The sequence below is a fragment of the Fusarium falciforme genome, chromosome 3 (genome assembly GCF_026873545.1).
Source record: "Fusarium falciforme chromosome 3, complete sequence".
NCBI lineage: Eukaryota > Fungi > Ascomycota > Sordariomycetes > Hypocreales > Nectriaceae > Fusarium > Fusarium falciforme.
Window position 1 is genome coordinate 405,336 of NC_070546.1, and position 16,621 is coordinate 421,956.

At 51.2% G+C, this 16,621-nt stretch overlaps 5 protein-coding genes across 5 annotated transcripts; 3 read left to right on the forward strand and 2 right to left on the reverse strand.

Annotated features, from left to right (window-relative positions):
• Nucleotides 1-1,220: 1,220 nt before the first annotated feature.
• Nucleotides 1,221-2,274, reverse strand: NCS54_00344600 (Hypothetical protein; the record flags this gene model as incomplete). The annotated part of the gene is made up of 3 exons (XM_053149019.1): nt 1,221-1,232; nt 1,282-2,159; nt 2,220-2,274. The coding sequence occupies 3 exons, from the start codon at nt 2,272-2,274 to the stop codon at nt 1,221-1,223; spliced, it is 945 nt and encodes a 314-aa protein (XP_053004994.1).
• Nucleotides 2,275-4,161: 1,887 nt separating this feature from the next.
• On the reverse strand, nt 4,162-7,454 carry NCS54_00344700 (Glyco-trans-2-like domain-containing protein; the record flags this gene model as incomplete). The annotated part of the gene is made up of 8 exons (XM_053149020.1): nt 4,162-4,718; nt 4,767-4,873; nt 4,922-5,258; nt 5,305-5,481; nt 5,528-6,299; nt 6,350-6,631; nt 6,683-7,120; nt 7,170-7,454. The coding sequence occupies 8 exons, from the start codon at nt 7,452-7,454 to the stop codon at nt 4,162-4,164; spliced, it is 2,955 nt and encodes a 984-aa protein (XP_053004995.1).
• A 2,160-nt stretch (nt 7,455-9,614) lies between these two features.
• NCS54_00344800 (Glycoside hydrolase family 16) lies at nt 9,615-11,852 on the forward strand (the record flags this gene model as incomplete). The annotated part of the gene is made up of 8 exons (XM_053149021.1): nt 9,615-9,780; nt 9,829-9,871; nt 9,923-10,008; nt 10,059-10,191; nt 10,241-10,871; nt 10,928-11,115; nt 11,169-11,291; nt 11,762-11,852. The coding sequence occupies 8 exons, from the start codon at nt 9,615-9,617 to the stop codon at nt 11,850-11,852; spliced, it is 1,461 nt and encodes a 486-aa protein (XP_053004996.1).
• A 579-nt stretch (nt 11,853-12,431) lies between these two features.
• On the forward strand, nt 12,432-13,318 carry NCS54_00344900 (Hypothetical protein; the record flags this gene model as incomplete). The annotated part of the gene is made up of 2 exons (XM_053149022.1): nt 12,432-12,500; nt 12,560-13,318. 2 exons carry the CDS (start codon nt 12,432-12,434, stop codon nt 13,316-13,318), a joined length of 828 nt encoding a protein of 275 aa, XP_053004997.1.
• Nucleotides 13,319-14,064: 746 nt separating this feature from the next.
• NCS54_00345000 (HET domain-containing protein) lies at nt 14,065-16,365 on the forward strand (the record flags this gene model as incomplete). Its single annotated transcript, XM_053149023.1, has 2 exons — nt 14,065-14,073; nt 14,167-16,365. 2 exons carry the CDS (start codon nt 14,065-14,067, stop codon nt 16,363-16,365), a joined length of 2,208 nt encoding a protein of 735 aa, XP_053004998.1.
• Nucleotides 16,366-16,621: the final 256 nt, after the last annotated feature.

Consider the following 16,621-nt stretch of genomic DNA (forward strand, 5'->3'; position numbering starts at 1 on the left):
GCACCCTAATTAAGTAAGAGACGTGCTAATCTAATGTATCCTTTTATGGCAGTAAGTTGTAGAGTGGTAGCCCCTCTATTATATGATGGCGGCGCATTGATGTTTGCTCCTCTTTTCTTGAGGGAACTTATGAGGTCTAAGTTACTTAATTCCATAGCTAGCTGAAGTGGGGAGCGACTATGCTCGAGAGTGTAGTCGTATTGATTTATGTTCGCTTTAGCCTCTAGTAGGGACTGGATTATTTGGCTGTTTTTTCTCTTAATAGCGATGTATAATGGTGGTTTGTTGATAGGAGCTGATAGAGAGAGGCTATTAAGCCGCTGTTTATGTTCGATTAGTAACTCTAGATACGTGAGGTTTTCTTTATGGGCGATGACCGTCTAAGTGAAGAGATCGGTATGATACCCTTGGTCTAGAAGCATGTGGAATCCTTGAGGATCTGTGCAGAAGGCCGCGAAGGAAAGGGGACTTGTCTTGCATAGTTCCGGTGAAGAAGATAGAGAGCGGCGCTAAAAGAGGTCGTTGTATCTCTGAAAATCTGCTAAAGGAGGTAAAAATATAGAGCTAGGTTCCTAAATGGTATAGAAACGATCAAGAAGTTTTCGCAAAAGATTGACGTCTCTGAGCATGGCAGCTAGACTAATAGCCGTACCTTCTAAGACGTTGTAAGCCGCTAGTCTGGGATGGTTGGTGAGAAGAGAGTCGATAAGGTCCGGGTGTTGTTCTCGAACCGCCGCGCATAGTGATCTTGGATCGTAATGGCCGGTATATGATGGCGCACTTGCTTAAGCACATTCGGATCTCTGGAACAAATTGCTGCTTCGAGAGCAGACGTTCCAAAATCGTCAGTGTCCTGAAAGCTCTGTCTAGAGCTCGTAAGGAGCGTGAATGACTCCACGTCCACATGTCGAATCGCCCGAACAACCTCTCCCCCGGAGAGCTTCGCCCCAGATTTCAAAAGAACTTGCACAACCTCAAACCGCCTTGGATTAAAATTCAAGCCGTGGCCTTCACGGTCGTCCGTCAACGCAGCTTGGAGTGCACTCTTTCCCGAAGGGCCCTGTTCGTCTGGGCCCCCGCCACGAGCCAGCACGGCGAGGAGTGGCTTTCCAAGCCATTGCTTTGCAAACAAATATACCCATCCAAGTGGGCGCCTCCTTCGATCAACATTGCAATGCAATTTGAACATGACTGCGATCGGAAACCCCATACAGATTTCATTAGGCGGAGAGCTGTGGGGGATCGTCCAGCTCTGAATGGATTTATAGCGCCTTTGCTTACGCGGGCACACTCTCCGCAGTTAGTCCAATCGATGGTTGCATTCACGTCGACCCCTTTCTGAAGTAGGAAGCGTAGTAAATCTTCATGGCCGTTGTAGACTGCGAGGAAGAGGAGAACAGGTGACAATCCGCCGTAGAGCTCAAGAAGCACTTGGCATGTACTCCGTTGACCGGCTGATACTGCTGCTCGCAAAGGAGTGACGCGGTGCTGGTTTTCACGAGAACCAATAGGGTAGATTTGATGGAGCTGACGGACAGTTTTGGCATCCCCTTTGACGGCAGCGGCAATGAAAACGTCTGGCGTAATCAAATGGGTGTTCAAATTACCCTGAGCTCGCGCATGATCCAAGATCACCTTGACAAAATCCTTACCGACCGTAACAGCGAAGCTCAGTGCATTCATCTTAAAGACCGGAAAGATGTTGCCTGTGAAAGCTTTGGTGACATCAGGACCCCGGCCCAAGACATCTTTTACCAAGTTCATGTTGCCTTGTTGAATCGCTGCGTGAAGGACCGTTTCCCAGTTGGCTAGGCTGCCACCCTTGAATAGAGCGTCCACAATGCGCAACTTAATGTCATCAGAGACTGTAGACTCCATCGCAAGTACAGCGGCTGATGTACCAAGGTGATCGACGTATTTGTCATTTGCACCAGACGTGAGAAGCAGCGTAACCAGCTCGGGGAGGCCCATTGCTGCCGCCGCTCGGAGAGGGGTCATGACCTCATCCAAGTACGGTATCCAAAATGCGAGATTGGGGTCTTGACCTGAACTGAGGAGCCACTTGATAAACGCTAGACTCTGTTCTTGGGTTTCGGTCTCTTCCCATGCCCAACAGATGGCCTGCTGGAATAACTTCTCCACGAATGCCTTGATGGTTGCTTAGTTGTCGCGAAGATCCTTGAGATTTATCCGAGGAAGGCCATCAACAAACATTGAACATGTCTCGTAGGTATCGAATTCAAGAAGGTTGTTGGAGAGGTGGTAGATGATCATCTTGAGACAATGGAATGCGGACCCCGTTGTGCGGTTGTGTTGCATGTCTTGAATTGTATATAGGAGGTCTTCTCTGTTCCCGTCTGGCATTACCATGGCGATGTCTGTTGCCAATCTGGAGATGAAAGAGCGCGAATTGAGGCCCCGGAGTTGTGCAAATGTATCGCTCTTGGTCTGGGCGAAAACAATTGCGAGAATTCCGTGGGTAAAGTCAAACTGCTCAAACTCGCCGGCCACTACAACAAATAATATTAGCTACCTATAGCATACTGTTGGAATTCAACTTGCAAGTCTGGAATTTGTTTTTGAATATCTGCCAGGGTAGGGAACTTGGCCACTCAAAATCCATTGGAAGTGGTGGTGGCGTGCCAAGATGAAGGTATGGCTGGGTGGGAGGTGACGGGGAGGATAGACCTGGTCGAATTTATCGTGTTAGAAAATTAGTTTGAAGAGCCTGAAAGGAGGTGGGCTCGTCTTACGTTGAGCAATCAAGGTCAAGGTATCGGATTTGTGATTATCCTTTATCCCCTTGGTGGACGAGCTGAAGCTGCGTAGGGTCGATTGATGGATTCATTGATAACCACTCTTAAGTTGGCTGAGGCTGCGTTGGTTCGGCGGTAGTGAGATCTATCCCCAAATGATACTGAAATAGCGAGGGTTGGTTGGGATCTATATCCCACGGCAAATTGAAGTCGGCACCATCCTGTGAAGGACCAAAGAATCCGGACATGGGGGAAACAGGAGGAGAATAGATTGTCTGGAGTAAACCATCGTCCTGAGTCTTGGGGCTGGACACGGCCTCCACGTTGGATTCTGGGATATCAGATACCTTCCTCGAGGGAGGTGTGGAATCAGTTGTTTTGTGGGTTGCCATAGTGAAGGGTCATAGTGATGACAAAGGAACTAAAATCAACAAAGCGGGTGTTTCTGATGCAAAAAATACAAGGATGTGATTATTGGGAGATTTCTCGACGGGTTCGGCTCCTAGTTATGCAGGGACGCAGGCAGTACGTATCAATGAGGCCCGGCTGCCTCACATCCGCTGGCTGGTCACGATCCTGGGGGCGGATTTACTCATGCAGTCGTCTATTGGCCTATCCTAAAACCTGAGTGAGGGTGGGTGTACAATGGGCGTACTACGTACCCTCACGCCCGGCTGACATGATGTTTTACTCCCTCCCTATTCGTCCACCCTTAAATCGGTACCCACAAGTACCATGATGCTTTACCCCCTCCTGCATATGCTATTCGTCCGTCCTTAAATCGGTAGACCGACAAGGAGTTGAGCCTCTGGGTACGTATTCCCTTCTTGTCTCGCCCAAATCCACGTACCGCTATGGGTATAATGTCCATATATCAACTAACTTGACATCCACTACGGTATGGCATTGTTGTCCATGCCGTCAACTTCAGCAAGTAAACGGCACGGCGCGAGCTTGACTCGTTTCTTGCACTTCGGTTTCCATCCCTACGCCCACATCCCTCCCTACCTCCCCTCCTGAGCGCAAAGATACTCGAACATTGGCAATGAATGCCGAAGCCATCATCGCAGTGGTAACCCTTGTCGTTGCAGCCCCCCCGACCGCTATCATTCTTCACAAATGGTACAAACACCACTGGCGCCAAAGATCTTCATGTAAGAGCTATAATCTGTACCTACCCAGTTCAAGATTGAAGGCTGCTTAGTCTGTAAGGCATCGCGGTAATAGTTGACTTCCGTCTTGGATCGCGCAACTGCAATGAGGGAGTCCGCCAGAGATGGTGCATCAAGTTGATCTCGCAGGGAAGCATGCGGACCCAGGACGATATTAAGTCTATTAATCTAAGTCTAGCTCTTTTGTATTATGTGCCTCCGGTACATTCTATTTACCACTTCCCTTTCCGTCATCAGTTCAAGCCAAGTGTGAGAGGCAAGAAGAAAGCGCTCGAGATCTGAATAGCCAGAGGCACAATAGCAACCATGGCAGTAGAATGAGGCCCAGGAGTGATGGTGTATCCCCAAGGTGCACCCACAGCAAAGTAAATCATCATAGCCGCCAGGGCAATGCAAATAAGCCAGGTGTACTTGAAACTCTCAATCATCTTGTCGAGACCAATGAAGAAACCGCTAGGTCCGGGCTCCTTGGCGGTGGAAGCCCACTCGATGTTAATGCTGAAGGCGTGGCAGGTGAGAGCCTTGGCGCAGTTCAGGCTGATGCCACCGAAGTAGATGATGAGGAAGGGAAGCCACTTGATGGCCTGGAGGAGAGCACGCCAGAAGACTTCCTCTTTCAACTGATGACGGACCATGCTGAAGGCTAGGGAACCGAGGCCGTTGAAGACGACGACGAGGGACAGCCAGATGCCCCAAGAAGGCATGTACAGGTGGTCGAGCTCATCAGGGAAAAGTCCAATGATGATGTAGTTGGCAGTTGTCAGGGCGAGACCAGAGGCAATGGCGTAGTCTAATGATGTTAGTATCGCTCTTGTTGAGCATGGTGGATTATACTTACAGGTGAAGATGTAGGCAGTAATCGTGATCTTGCTTGTGATGGGCATGTTGCTCCAGAGGAAGCGAAGAAACAGTCTAGTCACAGGGCCCTTGTAGAACCATTGGTAGCTATCAAGTCAGCACTGTGTCACACTTTAATGGTGTTGCGTCACTTACAACGGGTGAAAGACAAGCTCGTTGCAGCCATAGGCGTACTTCTCCCAGCGGGTCAACTCATCATACAGCGTGAGAGAGACGCCTTCCTTGAAGCCGCCGTTATGGTATGTGGCAAGGCGAACAATCATGCCTGCCATTTGAACACGAAGGCTGATATCGAAGTCCTCTGACACGTGAGAGTCGGACCACCACTTAGTCTGACCATCAGTATCAACAAAGGCAATGCTCTGCATGGCTTTCCAGCGGAGGAAGGCATTGTGACCCACGAAGGGAGAAACATCGCCAGAGCCGACACCGTACTTGATGGCTGTGTAGACGACGTTGGTGAAGTAGGTGACTGGACACATTAGCGGATGAAGTGTTAGAGAAGACATGGTACTTACTGCCGTTCTCAAAAGTGTTGTGGACTACCTGCATAACGCCGGATCCGTGCTGGAGGATGGCGACCTCGGGGCTCTCGTGCATCTCCAAGGCGCCGTAGTAGAGAGAATCAACGGGAACTCGGGTGTCACAGTCGATGATCAAGATGAGCTCGCCGATACGGATGTTGCCCTCAGCCCCTGCAGTAGTCAGTAAAAGTATCAGACCAGGTGAGCTGTTGCTTACAAGTACGTCCATCATCCTCGGCCAGCATGTTGGCCAAGGCCTGTTGGTACAGCAAGTCATCGTCGTCGACAGTCAAGTCTGCCTCGGTGCATCCGCGTTGTTCGCACTCGATTTGAGTCAAACGGACCATCTCATCCTCAACGCGGTTGGAAAAGGAAAGACCGTAGTTCATGTTACTAGCCTTCTTGAACTTGCCCTTGCGCAGGAAGCCGATCTTGTTGGAGCGTTCCTGGGGCGACATCTGCGACCACTCTTTTTCAGCGTCATCTCCGACTGGCTTTTCGGACTTGCGGAACCAGGACAGAAGGCCGCCCTTCTTCTTGGGGGCTTTGCAGTTGGGTAGACGGGCAGTGTAGCCGATGCCGTTCTCGCGGTAGTAGGCCTTGCGCGCCTCAGCGAGATCAGGCTGGATGAGTTGCATGCCGTCGTCATTGATGAAGACAGAGGCAGTACCACCCTGCTGCTCGTAGTACTCGATGGCAGCCATGACACTGATCATTGTGGGGACAATCACACCCTTCAGACCTTCCTTGTAGACAGGCATCTGAATTGTGATGTGAGGCAGCTCATAGTCGCGGTGCCGCTTGGGGTTGGGCTTGATGGCGGAGTGGAAGCGCGAGTTCTTCAGGCAGTTGCTGACCGGGAGGAAGAGCTGGAACAGACTGGTGACGAGAACGATGAAGAAGAAGAGGGAGAAGAGGGTTAGGGGAGGAATGGTAGCGACGAGGCCGAAACGGGCTATGCGGCCGTCCCAGTAGTACTCGTTCAGCAACTTTCAGATGTTAGCACGGAATTTCTAGTGTGATAAGACAGCCGACGCACCTTGGTGATACCCAAAGACTGAGTGATGATGACCAACATGATGGCCAAGCTGATCTTGAAGGCATGCATCTTGAGCTTGGGCCGGATGGGTGCACCCTCGACGTCCCCGTTCTCATCCTCGTTCTCCTCGAGGGCGACGGCACGCTGGAAGACCTCATTCTTCTCATCGAGGCCGCCACGAACAAGGGCAGGAGTAGGGACAGGTGCAGTGCTGGAGGAGCGTTGGGTGAAGCTCGAAGGGGTCCGTCCGTTGGTGGGGTCTTCCTCGAGAGTGGTTTGGGCCTGGGTAGGGTTAGTCTCCGGTACGGCAATTGAGCATGTACCGGCACTTACCATGTCGAGAATTTCCCGCTGCACGTGGTTGGTCACGTTGATGATGGCCTTTGGGTCGTGTGACCATACAATGACAACACGCTCCTGGAGAGCAATGCAGGCACGTGAGTAGTGGCACATCTCAGGGGTCACATCCTCAAGCGTAGGCACGACAGGGATGCGGGCGCCGGTTGCATCAGAGACGAGCGATCTCTGGGTAGGGGGGATGGAGTCGATGATGCTGATCAACATCTCCGAGGAGATGGACATGACTGCCTCAGCGTCGAGCTTGGACACGACCGACGCGAGAAGGGGATCGACATCGGCGGGCTGGAAGACGTAACTCCCCTCGTTCTTGACAGCAACGCCGGTGAGGGAGAGTCCATTGACGACGGATGTCTCAATGGGTTCGTCGAACCATCCAAGGAGAGTTGCCCGTCGAGAGACATACTTGGCAATCTGAAGAGATCAGTCACGGTTGCAAAATTCAAAACTAGTTGAGTCTTACCATGGCGGGATCTTGAGCATCATAGTCACCCATGAAGGAGTGCCGTGAGGCAGCAATTGATGCCGGCCGTGAGCGAGACTTGAACTCAGAAGGAGATCGGCTGGGCATGTACGGCCGGGGAGGAAAGGAGAGGCTGGAAGGCCTTGTTTGGTCAGGGGTGGTGGAACCTGACGACGATCCTCGAACCTCCTGGAGGGCGGCCAAGGTGTCTTGGTCGAACCTCTTGGGGGTATCCATGAGATGCTCCTGGCCCTTCAGAGCGGGCTCTTGAATCGGAGTGCTCATTTTGGCAGAAGTGAAGACAAGAGGCCAACGAGGATTGTCAGGATGGATCGGCTTGTTGTGATGAGGATGAGCTCAGAGTACCAGAGATTAAACCCCCGGTTATATGGACACGAGATAGCACGCGGATGCCTCCAAGAGCCAGCTCCCATGGATCCATCTTCAGTCTCGACTCGATGATTACTGCACAATCTTTGAAGAATCTGATATCACCGCAAACTATTGAAGCCTCGAACACGCGGCAAGGCTGTTGGCGAGAGGACGCCGAGAGCTGAGCTTGATACGAAGCAGTGACGGCCACTCTAAACAGGCCCAAACGAAACTATTGAAAGAAGCGCTTGCTGGATGGAGATCCGAGTGAGATCCTTGCGGCTAGAACCCCCGTGAAGAGGCAATCCGTGGCGAGGCAGGGGTCCGAGATGACCATTCTCGATTGCTGAGCACGAAAGATCGAGGCAACATGGTTCCATTGATAGGCGCCTTGTCAACCGTGGTTCTGGATGTGGTCTTATCATAACTCGGCAGTACGCTGTGGCTTGAGGCTTCCAGTATCGGCCTCTCAGCGCCTAAAATGGAAACGCTGTGACAAACTAGTGACAAGATGCTGCAGTTTGCATGGTTAGAGAGCCTTGAACACCACTCTAGGGACAAGGTTGGCCGTTGCACGTTGGACAGATCTGGCGCCACAACGCCCAACCAACATGTCGGTGGTGCCTTTTGGACCGCTCTACCGGAAGCTGAAGCTCCCGGAAACTGGAACTCCCCTGCCAAATTTTTGGCGATCTCGCTTCTCAGTGCCATAATGGGACGAGGCCTGGACCCCGTGCTACCCCTTTGAGTGTTGTGTTTGTCACTGCCAAGAGGATGCCCCTGTAAGGCTGCAGAAGCCTAGGTACTCTACATGTAATCGCTGCCGTAAGTGGGAGAGGCTCTGCGTCGCCACGTTGCTGTGCACAATCAAGCATACAAACCGACCCATGGTCATGTTGCTGCGTCAATTTGTCTTTATAGGGTTAGCTTCTTGCCCAGGCCTGGTCACAAACATGGATAGACAGGGATCAACGGTTAAAAATAAATAAATACGATTATGAAACGAGTAGCACAGATTCACAAATATTATGCTTCCTTAATATCTTTTGATACTTTGGCAGAGCCCAATGGTAAGCTTAATATTAGCATGCGGCTTGACGGCAAACACAATGGCCGTGGCTGGACGAGTACCCGCTGGTTATCATGAGCCCCAAATCAACAAATAGTGGCTATACGAGGCTTTTTATTCAATGCAACGCTGTGGCTGGCTGATTGGCGTTAAGATGGCTACCCGTTTTGTAAACGTCCCAGTTACGCCATACACTAGTTTGCAGCCATGCGCTGTTCTTATCTGGTGAGTGTGATTCCCGGCACAGCCATTCCCGGTGACATGGGAATCGAAAGATTAACACGGGGGTTCGGTTCCCTGCCGAAACCCTGACCGCCAAGGATCTAATTGTCAACGTTGTTGGTGGCTTGCGGAAGCCTAGGGTCTTGGCGACCAGGCTGCTGTACTAGTTGATACCCTTACCCTCAACATTGATTGGTGACAGACAAGTGCCGGGGCGCTAGAAAGGAGAATAAATGTTGTTGGTCGTTCGATATGCCGCAATTAGCGTCACTCGGGTAACTCTCTTTTGTTCCCCCTAAACGTTGGTTGTACGAGCGTGCATGGGGGAAATGGACTAAACACCACGGCCCGATACCCCTGGTCTTTCCCAACATGGGGGTCACAGACTGCATGGCTTGCCGTTCTGGAGCTGAGGTCAAGGTTTGTCATTATCAAGAACGGTAATGCCAAGTAAGAAGATGGCGATAAGCGCAATGTCCCCTTGAAATATCATCATCTTTGATAAAGTCTAGATTTCGGCTGAGGGGTCCAGAACATGGAGATCGGCCAGCGTATCCGAGGAACATCGACATTTTCTAAAGCTGAATTTGTTGAGGCAAAGATCGGGAGGCGATGGCTTGTTCACCATATGAACATCCAACATCCGGACCCCTTATCAGGCCGACTAAACATAACTGCGGCTCATCATACTACAGCTCAGAATTTTTGGAAGCGCCGTCTCTTTGTCTGTTCGAGTCTTCCATTATTTACCCCCTTGTGTTTTTATCTCCAATTCCGCTGCCATGTCGGGACCAGCTCCGACGCAGACAGAGGGCCTTCCAGCCACGGTTCCCTACCCAGACGCGGCTGCCACTCCCCCACAGTCCTCGACTCCTGCACTCGGACGTGGTAGCCGAGTCTCATCTTACCAAGGCCAAGGCCGGTCATTGACATCTGTGACGATTGATCGTGAGTGATCACCCAGCAAGTGTTGAGCATGGCTAACACTCGACCCAGAGAAACCTCGCCGGAAATTCAAGTCTTCGCGGCTCGTTGGAGAGTGAGCACTACCGCAATTATCTGGTAGAAGCTTATCTAACAGTAGCTCTAGGTATGAGAAGCCATGGCTCGCCGACTGGAAACGCGAGACGAACTGGGACAGCATCATCTTTTACACTGGTGTCCTCATCGCTCTCTGTAAGACAAATATTCGCAGCTCTTGAGTACAGCAGTGTTGACTTTCTCAGGCATCTCGGCTTACATCGCATGGAACACTGTCCGAAAGATTCCCAAGAACGAATACTGTCTTATTCTCGACGACCGCTTTACAACGTTGGATAAGAATACCTGGAGCCATGAGATTCAGATGAACGGATTCGGGTTCGCATTGTCATTTACTGCATCACGATGGCTCAGCTGACCGTTTCAGAACTGGATCCTTTGACTGGACTACCGACGATCCTTCCAACTCCTACGTCGATGAGCAGGGCCTCCACATCGTCCCGACACTGACCCTCCAGACCACCAAGCTCACTGAGGACCAGATGCTGGACAAGCACGTCGTCAATCTCACTAGAGATGGAACTTGTACATTCGACAACCAGCGCCTCTCCAACCTCACATTCAATAACCCCTGCTGGGCGCGCAGCAACGCCACCAGCCGAGCCATGATCAACCCCGTGCGCTCCGCCCGTCTCACCACGTCGCGCAAGAAGTCCATCAAGTATGGTCGCGTTGAAGTCGAGGCTAAGCTTCCTTCTGGCGATTGGATGTGGCCCGCCATCTGGATGATGCCTCAAGACTCGGTGTATGGCGAGTGGCCTCGAAGCGGCGAGATCGACATTATGGAGTCGCGTGGCAATGATGCTGAAAAATACCCTCTCGGTAATAACATCGTCAGCTCAGCCATGCACTGGGGCACGCTGTACGATACCGATGCATTTCGCCTCAGTATGGGTGAATGGGGTTCCAAGAGGACCAAGTATTCGGACAACTTTCACACGTTTGGTCTTGAATGGAATGAGAAGTACCTTTTTACGTGGCTTGATGGAAGACTTCGTGTAAGTGAAAATTCGACCAAATTCTCTTGCTTTCCTCTGCTAACTGCTCCTCATAGCAAATTGTCTTTTTCGACTTTACCAAGAACAAGAACATGTGGGAATACGGCAAATTTGCCGGCATCACAGTCAACAAGACAGTCCACAGGGATACCTGGAGCCAGACAGGTCGATCCAACACGCCTTTCGACCAAGATTTCTACCTGATTCTCAATGTTGCAGTTGGTTCCACAAACGGCTGGTTCCCGTGAGTTTTATACATGCCTACCAGGAGAAGGACATGGCACTGACAAAGCACAGGGACAAACTGGGCGAGAAGCCGTGGTCAGATGAGAGTTCTGCGCCTATGCGTGACTTTTGGGATGCCAAGAATACGTGGCTGCCCAGCTGGGGAGAGGAGAAGGACCGTGGCATGATTGTGCGGTCAGTCAAGATGTGGCAAGAGGGGGCATGTTCATCCTAGAGTGAATTCGGCGGCTGGGGGATTATACCGTAGCTGAATGCCAAGTTTGGACTAATAGAGGTACTAATGGGTGATTCAGGGCTGGAGGGAAAATTGGGGTTCTTTCTGTCATGGTAATACAGGGTTCAAATTCGTAAATCAAATAGACTTAATAGACCTGGGGCTCGTCAAATAGACAGGGGATTTCCAGAACAACTGTGCAGCGTCATCTGTGAGTTGCAATCGACTCGAGATCTTGGTTATTGTGACATGTCTCTGAACGGGGGCATTGCTGCTGATCATCAAGACGGCTCCAAAGGGGGCATCGGCCACAACAACAAACAACGCCATGATCAGCACATGACGGCATCATACGAATACAATACCCGAGTCCATTCTACCTGCTATGCATAGCCTGCCAAGAATCAATAAATCCAGAATCCTTGATTAGCGCCAACAGCACCAACAACCGGGATGCTGGCATCCCTGGCCGATGCAACCCCTGGTTACCTGCGGACAACCCCCAGGACGTGGCGGGCTGATACACAATCTCGGCCTGGACAGGTCTGGGCTGCGAGGCCAGACCGACCTCTCGTCACTAGTCTTCGACCTCTTGCAGAGAGGCGATGACTCCCAGCCACTGACTCTGCATGATGTCTTGAGCACCAGACAATGAGCCACGGGCACCTGTATGGACATTACTCCGCCTAAGCGAGGATCCGACGGCTCTTCGGAAAGCCAAGGGAGAGTGTCCTGGACGCCACAGCTGAGCACAGCTGACTGAAGTCTTCCCGAAAGGACTCATTGAGCCTGGCGGTGACCTGAATGAGGCTGCACTATGCCTCGCTCTGTTTTGTCTTTGGCTCCGTCTGTGAAGCTATCGACAGCCTCCTGTGAACTATTAGAAAACTTCGGCTCAAGGCGTCTGTATAATGTTAGTCCAAATGAATTCGTAGAGTCTAGACCTGAAGCTTTCATCGTATTATTTTCTATAAGAGATCATACGTTCGCGGTGGAAGGAAGTTCTCTTTTCCTCATCAACTACCAGATCTCTACTGTCTTGAAAACATCTTCTCTTGCCTTGAAACCTACCAGCTTCAAAAAGCCAAACCAACATCAAGATGCTTTCCAGCGCCTTCTTCCTCGTCTCGGCCGCCACTGCCACCTGGGCCATGCCCGCCCAGTCCTTGGTCTGCATGATGTCTGCCGCTCCGCTTATCGCATCATCCACGCTAACACTTTTCTGCAGGAATCCGCGGAGATGCTCCAGGTTCGCGCTGTGCCCGCCTCTGTGAACGGTATCTGCGGTGCCTTCAACGGCTCTACTACTTGCCTTGGCACTGGATACGGAAACTGCTGCTCCCAGTTCGGTTACTGTGGCAAGACTGACCTCCACTGCGGTACTGGCTGCCAGGCTGGCTTCGGCTCTTGCGGCCCTCAGCCAACCCAGGAGTTCAAGGACCTGGGCTGCTTCACCGACAGCACCAGCGCCCGTGTGCTTGGCAGCTCGCTCAACATCGCCGGGAACACACCCGCCAAGTGTAAGGCTGGCTGCGCCGATGCCGGCTACACCTATGCTGGTGTCGAGTTCGGTAGCCAGTGCTTCTGTGGAGCTGCCCTCCAGCAGGCTCTGGTACCCTCGACCGATTGCAACTACGCTTGCCCCGGTGACAGTGCCCAGACTTGCGGCGGCTTCAACGCCATCCAGATCTTCTCTACCGTGCCTACCTGGATTAGCCTCGGATGCTACTCTGACGCCACCAACGCTCGTACTCTGAGCAAGTCGCTGAACATTGCTGGCAACACCAACAAGAAGTGCCAAGACGCCTGCCTTGACGCTGGCTACAAGTACGCCGGTACCGAGTTCGGCAACCAGTGCTTCTGCGGTAACACTATCGACAACACTGGTGCCCCCATTGCCCAGAGCACCTGCAACAAGGCCTGCGCTGGTGACTCGACCACCACCTGTGGCGGCCCCAACGCTCTTACTCTCTTCTCTCTTCTGTGAGTTGGGTAGTTGGATATGTGGAAATTTCGATGGAGTTGGTCTGGTAGGGGAAGGGGTCCAGGGAATGGTTGGTATCTGGGGAGTGGGGGTTTCGATGTTGATAGCTTTGAAATGATACGGAGTTTATGCATAAACACGTCCCAATATACGCTATTCTTGTAATCGATTCACCGGATGCAAACCTGGTAAATAAATACGTGGCGTCCGGGAAGTTGCCGTCATTACCGATCCTTGCAAGACTGTTCTTTATCTTAGCCCCCTGTTCCAAGATCCGCCCTAGGATGAAGCCACCGGGTGGGCCCGTAACTTAACAGTTTCGCGCCAGTGCTTAAACTCGATGTAGTTAGGAGCTGTGCCTAGCCTAGGCAGATTAAGAGATTTTTGATAAAGAGCGTGTCAGGTACCCTATACTCCAACTCAACACAAGCTGGGGCCAAGCTATAGACATTCCCTCTCCCAGAAAATGGTTGTATTGCCAACTGAAGCTTGATAAGATTAAGCCAGGCAAAGGCCTTGTGAAAGAGGGGGGTTTCTGTTATCCGGACCAAGTCACGTGGGCTAGTAATTGTGCCTTGTAAGATTAGGTATCAATGCATATTGATCCGTCATCTTCATCCGAAACCTTCACAACCTACCAGTTTAATTCCTTACCTTTGTGAAATCCGCAGGCTTTAAAGTGTTCTTAGTTGGTCTTTCTTTGGAGAATAGAAACTAGCGAAATTTAAGGATCAGAAACCTCAGAAGCCATGTCTGACGTACAATCAACAACGAGATTGGAAACAAGCCGTTGTCTTTCAGAAGAGGCATGCGACTCACTCAAAATTACGGAAAACCACTGACATGACTAGTGGTGTAACGTCTGTGACAAGTTGCTAAGTCTGCTTCAAGTGCCAGTTGGTCGCCCTAGCCATCCGGAGTATCGCATAGATTGGGACGAGGTCTTGACCTCTCCATGCCCCTACCATCCAAAGCTGCTTGCCACCATCCTAGGTGTCGACCTAAAGCCTAACGCTGCTGAAGATATATCTGTTCTTCAGTTTCAAGGATATGACCACATCCAAATCGTCGCCACTGTCAAGTCTTCAGATGGTGAGAAGCAATTCGGATCAGGGGAGCTACAGCTGCTTTCGATAGCACAAGATGGTCGACGAACCGATGGCCCAGGGAAACTTGTCAACCCACAATGGATTCAGCCCGGTCTGGTTAGACTATGGAAGGAGAAATGCCTTGCTCTACATGGAAATACTTGCGGGTCGGATTTAGAATTCGGCCATGGAATTCAACCAACATGGGTCATCGACGTTCAGCGTCAATGCCTCGTGCGACCATTGCCCTCCGACAAGTACGTGGCTTTAAGCTATGTATGGGGCAAAGTACCTACTTTCATGACGAAACTCAACAACGTTGCTCAGCTACAGAAGCCCTCGTCGTTGGCTGCTGGCAATACGGACATACCCATCCCAAGAACCATTCGAGACGCCATGAGCTGTGTTCAAGAGCTTGGTGAGCGTTATCTTTGGACGGATTCTTTGTGTATCGTTCAAGATGACTTTGCACTGAAGAGCACCGAGATAAACAACATGGCGGCCATTTACTCTAATGCTACTTTGACGATAATTGCCGCTGACGGAGTCGACGCTGACAGCGGTCTTCCTGGCCTTGAGGGCCTCACTGCATCGAGGTTTGCAGAACAGAAGATTCACACATTACGGCCTGGGATTGAAGTCGTCGAGAGCATCGGACCTTCTCCTGGGCTATTCGCGGAACCCACAAAATGGAGCACGCGCGGATGGACTTATCAAGAGTACGTCTTCTCGCAGCGCAGGCTTCTATTTGAGGGCGGCTGGGTGCGATGGATCTGCGCCAGTGATACCTGGTGTGAGGTTGGAGAGGCGCGCGATGCAGATGGTGCTGGAAATTTGGACGTACAAAGAGCCATCTCCAGGCCTGTTCCGAATCTGGAACTGCTGAACTCCATGATCAATCAGTACAATCGGAGGGATCTGACGTATCCCGAAGATGCCCTGAATGGACTGACTGGCGTTCTAAACACTTTCACGCCCAGGTTTGGCGGGGGATTCATCTCTGGCCTCCCGGCTGCCATATTTCACATAGCAGTCCTGTGGGAGCCCTTTGATACGCTCACTCGTCGACAGGCAGCAACATCTTCACATACCGACGTCTGCTTGCCGAGCTGGAGCTGGATAGGTTGGAAAGGAGGACTTGCGCCATTTGCCTGGTCGCCGGCCTTGGAGTTTGTGAGATCAAGCAAGATCAGGGAGGGAGCACGTTTCTTTGACAGAGTCAAGCCTCTTGTTGAATGGAGCTGGAAGAAGGACCTAAAAGCAGAAAGCAACCGTGTTAATTGCACTTGGTTCGAATACCAGCAGAAGTTTGCTGAGACAGGTTCAGATTCATCACCTCCTTGTCCTCCGGGTTGGATGAGACACGACGCCAAACCTCCGTCTTCAGAGGAGGAATTCATCTACCAAGGACCAAAACCGGGTTACCCACCGGATTATTTCTACAAGCACGAATCAGAGCCAGAGTCTGAGTTTTGGTATCCAATCCCATTGCCAGACGCTTCACCTTTGCTGGGAACCCAGATAGTTGCACCGTTCATTTCTTGTCAGACGAAAAGAGCATTCGCATATCGCGGTGAGGTCATCACACCGACGTACAGAAGAGGCGGTGTCGTGATATCGCTCCGTGATCAGACATCTACTTGGCTTGGGGCCCTGCGGCTGCACGAAAGGCCTACATGGATGGACGGAGGTAGTGGTGATATCAGTAACCAACCCATAGAACTGGTCGAGATCGCCCTCGGGTCTGTTCCTGAGGATGCTCGAAAGTGGCTGCCGTATCATCAGGTGCTAGACGAATGGGATCATGAGGAGAAGCCAAAGAATGGCGATGTATACAGATATTACTTTGTCTTGTGGGTTGAGAGAAAAGGCGATATTGCGTATAGGAGGGGCCTGGGACGAGTAGAGCAGCAACTCTGGGAGACACAGGCACTAGAGAGTATTGAGTTGATTCTTGGATGAACCAATGTGAGTCTCAATAAGGCTATATTCTTGTTTCTCATAACGCTCGTGAGTAGAAAATATATGAACTCTAATTTGCGAGGAAGTGAGGCTATCGCAAGATGATATTTACGTGCGTGTGGCGAAAACAGCCAATGTTGGTTGTTCTGTAGCTATATCACGTGATAGACACGAGCATCACGGGGATTCAGCAGCCCTTGATTAAGCAAACCTCCAGACCATAACTACTTTTGCAGTGATAAGCCCCTCTTTTTAT